The sequence below is a fragment of the Camponotus floridanus genome, unplaced genomic scaffold (genome assembly GCF_003227725.1).
Source record: "Camponotus floridanus strain SB8 unplaced genomic scaffold, Cflo_v7.5 scaffold103, whole genome shotgun sequence".
Classification (NCBI taxonomy): domain Eukaryota; kingdom Metazoa; phylum Arthropoda; class Insecta; order Hymenoptera; family Formicidae; genus Camponotus; species Camponotus floridanus.
Window position 1 is genome coordinate 679,663 of NW_020229219.1, and position 7,757 is coordinate 687,419.

At 25.3% G+C, this 7,757-nt stretch overlaps 1 protein-coding gene across 1 annotated transcript; it reads right to left on the reverse strand.

Annotated features, from left to right (window-relative positions):
• Positions 1-180: 180 nt before the first annotated feature.
• LOC105249400 (survival motor neuron protein) lies at positions 181-2,394 on the reverse strand. Its single transcript, XM_025410869.1, has 6 exons — positions 2,161-2,394; positions 1,684-1,860; positions 1,490-1,604; positions 970-1,267; positions 802-872; positions 181-342 (listed from the first exon to the last, which is right to left on the reverse strand). Exons 1-6 carry the CDS (start codon positions 2,200-2,202, stop codon positions 281-283), a joined length of 765 nt encoding a protein of 254 aa, XP_025266654.1. The 5' UTR covers positions 2,203-2,394; the 3' UTR covers positions 181-280.
• Positions 2,395-7,757: the final 5,363 nt, after the last annotated feature.

Here is a 7,757-nt window from a genome sequence, read left to right on the forward strand (position 1 = left end):
TGAAAAATGATACTTTGAATATTTTTATAAAGAATGGTAAAAATTAATTTTTTTTTGCAATATGCAAATGGTATGAAAATTTTAATAATTAAATAATAAAATTTTACTTTATCATTTAAGCATTCATTAATGATAAATTTAGATACGAATAAATATTTTTATCTGAAAGATATATAAGAATGTAGAATTTTATTAATGCAAATTTGTTGATACAATGTGTAATGTAAAAAGTTTTTTTTTTTGTTAAATCCTATCAAAAGATAAATATGTCAAAAACAACTTATTGACAATTTCTTCTCTTCTGCTGATTGATTTTAGCCTGCTTTAATCCATGATAATAACCTATATAATTAAAAATATTAGAGATATTTGTTGATTACTTTAAAGTCGTTTTTTCTATAGCAAATATTTAAGATTAAATGCTATCTTTTTTTAAATCAGTAGTAGATTTCTTCTAGCTAAACTTTAAATTACAATTTGATTAAAATAAATCCTAAATGAAGAATGAAAACTAAATAAAGATTTTTTAACAAATCTTCATCTTTTAACAAATTTTCTAACAAATCTTTATTTAAAGATTTTTTAATTTTCTAAAAAAAACTTGATATCAATTATTTATGATTCAAAAATTAACATATTTGGTACAGAAAAATTGACTTTAAAAATACTTTGTTAGAAAAATTGAGTAACAATACTCTATTAAGAAAATATTATACTATAATACTCTCTATTATATAGTACATTAAGTAGATAGATAAATAAAAATCAACAGATTGAAATTAAACACATCTCAATAATTACCTGTATGAAATCCACTTATGTACCATGACATCAACATACTAGATAATGCATCTGCATCGTTCTCAGGTAATCTGTAAGTTTATATATATATATATATATATATATATATATATATATATATATATATAGACATACACTCATTTTTATATTTCTAAATTATCAACTTACTTAGCCATCAATTGTGGTGGTAAAGGTGGTGCAGGTGGCATTGCATCTACCATCGAATTGAAATAAGGAGGTCCAGGCATATAATTATTTTTAAAAGGTTTGGAATCCTCCATATCGTAATCCATCTTCTCACCATTGATTTGTTTGGAATTTTGAGACGAATAAGCAGATGTATCGGAATTTATGGACTCTTCATTACTTTTTTGTGCTAATGCATCTTTCTGCTGAGCAATCTGACTTTGCAGTCCTCCTGATTCCATAAGAGAACTCAGCTTTACTTTTTCTACATTTTGATATCCTGTAAACAGTAAATTGTAATTATCATTACAAATTGTATCCATTGAATATAATCCAATATATCCATCAGATATATATCCATCGGATAGTATAGTATTAATATTTGGATACATTAGATAATATAGTAGTAATATTAGTTTAATATAATTAGTAAGAATATTTTTACTTGCTTTCAAATACTATATTAGAATAAAATAATATTACTTTAATACAAAATAATTACCAACAAATTTCACTGTACATATCCCAGACTCCTCATGAATCTTTATTATGATAGCTTCATAGATTTCCCCATCTACTGAATAAACTGCACGACATGGGGCACCAATACTCCATTTCTATAATATAACAGTAAAATGCAAATCTCTGTATTATCTTTTATATCATAAATGATGATAATAAATATGAACGTTATACCGTGGGAATCTTTTTTGTATGATTCATATGTTTATAACTTTGTGATTTCTGTGTTGTCTGTTGATTGCATACATCCATAGCAATGCGTTTTGCTACTTCCTCCTTGGCCAAAGTTACAGCCTTATCATATGCTTGTATTAATGCTGTATCATCCCAAACATCTTCATCTTCACTTTTCTACAAATTATTTTTATATAACTGCTGTAGACTTTATCTCCACAAAGTTAAGTATTTGATAATTAAATTGAATTTTTAAGGTTAAACTTTTTTAAATTATTAATTATTCTATTCCATTTCAATTTATATCCCTTTCAAAATATATTTTTTTTAGAATTAAAATTATTAAATAAGTATTATAGAATATATTCAAAGAGACTACATATTAAACCAAGGCACAGAAAAAGATAGACCCAATTTCGATATAAAAGATCTTTGTCTCTATATATTTTCTCATGAATATATTTTTTATATACATACATTTCCACTTCCTCTTAAAAACAGCACATTTTCATTAGACATCTTGTTTATATATAACTGATATCAGTCTAAATAAAAACTTGTGATTCTCGCGGTATGAAAGCGTTTCACATTTTTTTTATATGATATGTTCTAGTTTGTAAATATAACCAGAAATAAGAACTGTAAGAACAGAGAGAAGACTGCGAGATGTGGATCTGCTTTTAAGTGATCCCTTAAAGTCACTAGATTAACAAAGTACCGCCCGCACTTTTGATCTCAACAGCAGAGAGAAGCCTGAGAGGGGTCATGCTGCCCTTTTTCAGGGAACGCTTTTTCCCCGCCATAAAGTGGCGCTAACTGGATCCATTTTACGGCCGGCGGTACTACGTGGCCGGATCCACTTTTCGCTGCCACGGTAAAACGACCGATTGGTTCATGTCCGTGCTAGATCCATAATTGTGGATCTCAAAAGTACGAAACATATCATACATTTATTAATTTTTATTACATATTATTAACAGCGCGTGATCTTTTTTCACTTTAGCATATATTATAAAGTAATATATATGTATATGCGTGTATAATAAATATAAAATTAAAATGCTTATTTTATTTCACATAAAATTTAATTTTTTAATAATTTCAATAAAAGTATTTTAATAAAATATATATGTGTATGTTACTCCAATAATAAATATTACTAAAAGGAAAAAAAGATCATACGCAATAATGTTTCGTACTTTATTTTGAGATTCACAATAATTAATGAATCTAGCATGAACATACGGTCGTTTTATACACTTATATATATGTATATGTATATGTATATGTATATGTATATGTATATGTATATATATATATATGTTAGACATAAAGCTAAAAAAACGTGGATTGTGTCGATTAATTAATTAATTGTTTTATTTAATTATCAATTTATATATGTATATTATTAACTAATATATGTATAATGATTTTTTATTTACTTAAACTTTATAAGGTTGTACATAAGAAACAATCTTTTTTATTTAGTATTTCAAGCATATTTTCATAGAACTTTAATTTAATTATTATATTATTAAAAATATTGAACAAAATAAAGAATTAAAGCTGGCTTTCTCTGTAGTCTTATGCCAGATTATATCAGTAATCATACTTTAATTATTGCAATATATCATGAAACAAATCAATCTCAAAATAATGGAAATATTTGCAGAAATATCAAATATGTAATGTAAATATTTTAATTTTTTTGTATGCGATCTATTTTTTATTCTATCGATGTTTTCATAGTGATGCACCTTGAGCACTTTGCTTCATATGTTTGCAATAAAAATATATTAAAGCAAATTATTTTGCAAATTTATTATTCTAATTTTTATATAGAAAGACTAAGATTAAAAAAGACGTATGCATTTTTTTCAGATATTTCTATTGAAAAAAACGCATCAGATAAAACTTTCCTGTACATTTTAAATGTGCCAAAAGATTTGCTCTTTATTCCACTTACTGCAATAATACACACTGCAATAATACACTCTTTATTCCATTTACTGCAATAGTACACTAAAAATGACAGATCTATATTAAAAATGATAGATCTATATTTAGTAGTTGGAAAGAAAGAAAGAAGAAATGAAAAGTGCATCTAGAGAATTTAAAAGAATAAAAATCTAAAAATAATAATACATAAAAATTAATATTATGTATTTTTTGCATGAGGAATATGGGGCGCACATTTATGCATTTATTTATTTAGAGATTTACTTTAGAGCACATTCAGTATTCAACTTTAATTTTATTTTCTCTATCTTATGATACAAAAACTGTAATAATACGAAGAACACAATACGCTTATGTATATTAAATAAATTTCCAATATAAATAAGTTTTGTGATCTTTCTCTCTCTCTCTCTCTTTTCTCCTTTCTTTCCGATGTATAGTACACATTTTTAATATTTTCGCAAAGCACTTGATCTATCATCGAAAAATTTCGAAGTCGCTTACAATCGATTTTCTTGCTTCTTCTATCCATTAATAACTCACGAGAATGTAAATATCCTATAAAATATAAACTGAAACCTTTATTTTTTATTTTATTGGTTTGAAATTTTATTTTTATTTAATTTTAAAAAAGTTATTTTTATTTAATTTTAAAGAATTAGTGAGATTTTTGCGATTTAAAATGACATTAAACACGACGTAAATAATAATTTATAATTTAGTCTAATAATAAAAATTTTTTTATTACATATTTAACAATAAAATACATCCGATTTATGTCCTGTTTGATGTCATTTAATTGTAAAATTCTTATTATTCTATTAAAAATGAATAAAAATAAAATTTTAAACTAATAAAATAAAAAATAAAAGTTTCAGTTTTTACTTTATAGGATATTTACATTCTATTAATTGTAAACGAATACAATGCAGTTTATTTTTTATGATAAGATAATGCTTGCAAAAAATTATAATATTAAGTAAAAGAAGTATCATGTAAAAGACTTCAAAACTTTTTTGATGATATATGTATTATATGTCATCTGGCTTGCTCTTTATTTACTTTTGCTCTCTCTTTCAATAACCTCAAGAACTTTTCGTTATCTGTAATAATTAACGATTTTAAATGTCCACAAAATAATAATTCAATCTTTTATAATTTATTTAATCTTTTTGAACGTAATTAGTATTCTGTAGATTAATGAAATTATATATTCCCCTCTATATAACACACAAACATGTTTTATATTATTTTATTGCAGTTTCCATAACAGCAAAATATTTGAATACTTAATACCTATACCCTAATACTAAATTGTAAAATATAACAATTATAAAATATAATTAATATTAGCAGATTTTATATAATTGCAAGCTATTTTTTCGTTCTTAATTATTACTATATAATTTTTACTTAACGCTATCCTCTTCTTCGAATCTTTCGATTGTTATACTGTCGCATTCCTAAGATAATAGGCACATGCATTTCCTCCTTCTTGATGTTTGTTGGAATATCTTCCATAGTTATTTATCTTCAGGCATTCTTAAAAAATATTCAATTCACTGAAGCGACTTTTCTCTATTCTTCCGATTACTATTTCTTTTTGCTTCCAATTTATTCAAAAATATTAATATAACATACATAATTTATATATATGATTAATGATATATAATTTATATATTATATATTATTATTGTATATTATTATAATACATATAATTTATGTAATTTTTGTGTATCTCTCTTAGTCAGACTCTTCCCCTTCGACCTGTCCGGCATGGGTGACCCTACTGATAACTACAGCTAATATTCATAGTCTGTTTTTATATTTAAGGCCGTCTTCAGTCAAAGAAAATACTGTGACCACTTCATTGACTAAATAAAATTTTAAGATACAATCTAAGATAATTTTAAACATAAGAACAGATTATATATGAATACTGGCCTACGTTACCGCCGGCATAGCTCTTAGGTTCATTAGAGTACTCAAACCTCCTCACCCGGCAAATGCCTTCGTTAAGGTGGAGATACAATCGAGGAGGTAAAATTTTATTTTATTTTCTTTTAATAGTGTAGATTTTTCAAACTTTCCAAATAGAAAATATAATACAAAGAATTTATAAAATATATATTATATAATTATAAAATATTATAGTGTATAATTACATAGCTCGCAGTCATATAAAAATATATTACAAAATATTTATTATAATTATAATACAATTTATAAATTGGTGGTGCTATCAACATCAAATAAATATATGTGTATTCAAATGTATTCAAATATTATCAATAATATATGGATAATGATATTGAAAGCATCAACATATACGCTTGGACTTAACAATAATATTATGTATATAGAAAGAAAGAAAAAGGAAATTTCGGAGAATAAAACCATTTTTCGGAAAATGGAGATATATTTTCCATTTCTCTCTCTCTCTCTCTCTCTCTCTCTCTCTCTCTCTCTCTCTCTCTCTCTCTCTTTGTGAGTGTTATAAATAACTTTTCCACATAGTTTTGTTATAATTTCCATAATTGTATAACTTGATACATAATATTTTATTTTGACTATATGTTAACTCGAAATATAATATAAAGAGTTATAAAATATAAATTACAAAATTAATTTAATATATAATAATACAATTAAATTGAAAGTGTATAATGTATAACAATAACAATAAAATAAAATATACATAATTCATAATACATTATACATAAAATAGTTAATATATACAATTTTACATTGAGTATTTTATTATATTACACGAAAATATCAGAAATGCGTACAATGTAAAATTTATTAGAAATTTTTAGATTGATGTAGCGCTGATAATCTATCGCAACCAAAAGAATCATTAATAAATTTATCGATTATGTCTTTCAATTAAGAAAGAGTACCCGGAATTTTAATGCATTTTGTAAAAGGTTTTCTTTTCTACAATATTATCGCGAAAAGATAAATTGAGCTTTGATTAAATTAAAGAAAAAATCGCGATTTACATTTCACGAATGTATATGATGAATAAATTGATAATAATATTTAATCACAATACATATAATTTCTATAATCGGAATACAACGTGCGCACACGCAATATAATTATTATCGTTTTGTATGATAATAAATAGATTGCGACATTACAGGCGCATTTTATATGATCTGCAATTATAATATACGAGGAATCTGCAATTATAATATATGACGTAAAAAACCAAACGCGTATTCAGAATGTAATACTCGATTTCTTTTCAAATACAATTTCATATACAATTTCATGTAAATTTTGTGATTAAAAATAAAAAATATATCTTGTTCCGCGGACAATTGCAAACAGGCTAAACTTTAATGTTCCTTAAAATCGCGTTATCGCCACGCTCAATGAAGAATAACTGGCCCAACGATTAGACCAGATCAAAATCCCTCTGCCAAGTGACACGCTGGTTAATATCTGACAGAGAGAAGAACGATCCTAACAGTGGGAAGCGACTTCAATTTGTCTTATTTCTTCTATTTCGGATCTCGCGAAATCGATCCACAATGAATAGTTAAGTGATTCATTAAACATCAGAAGCTTCTCTACAAGAAAGAACGAAACCCTGATCTTCCTGACTGCTCCCGATAACAGCGATTTCGGCAGCGGATTAACGACTGTTACCCTTCTTATCATTTTCAATATATAATATTCAAATTCACATAAAAAAACATCTTCTTCCATTTTAAGAAATCTTTTCTTTTTACTAAAAAATGACTGGATATAATAGTTTTTATATACATGTTACAATCAAATATATTTAAAGGTAAAATGAAATACATGCGCTTTTATCGTTGCTTGATTAAATGTGTGAATAATAATAATTTTAGGGTACCAAATTTGCTCAAAATTCGAGACAAATCAAATCTGATGACAGCAAGATTAAAAAAAAATTCAACTTGAATATTTAGCAACATCAAATGAAAGATTATCAAGAAATTAATTTTTCTGTTGCATTTAACAGTTAAGACTTAGCACGTAACAATAATTTGCAGATATCTTACTGACATCAGAGTACCCATTCGATTTGTCTCGAATTTTTTAATTAATCACACATTTTATATTATATCATGCATTCC

Bases quoted from the DNA above. Each gene is read 5' to 3' on its own strand.
- LOC105249400 (XM_025410869.1), bottom strand. From the start codon at position 2,202: ATGTCTAATGAAAATGTGCTGTTTTTAAGAGGAAGTGGAAAT. The intron at 1,268-1,489 runs GTAATTATTTTG...TACTGTTTACAG, and splicing joins ATGTACAGTGAAATTTGTTG to GATATCAAAATGTAGAAAAA. The intron at 343-801 runs GTAATTATTGAG...TTAATTATATAG, and splicing joins CATAAGTGGATTTCATACAG to GTTATTATCATGGATTAAAG.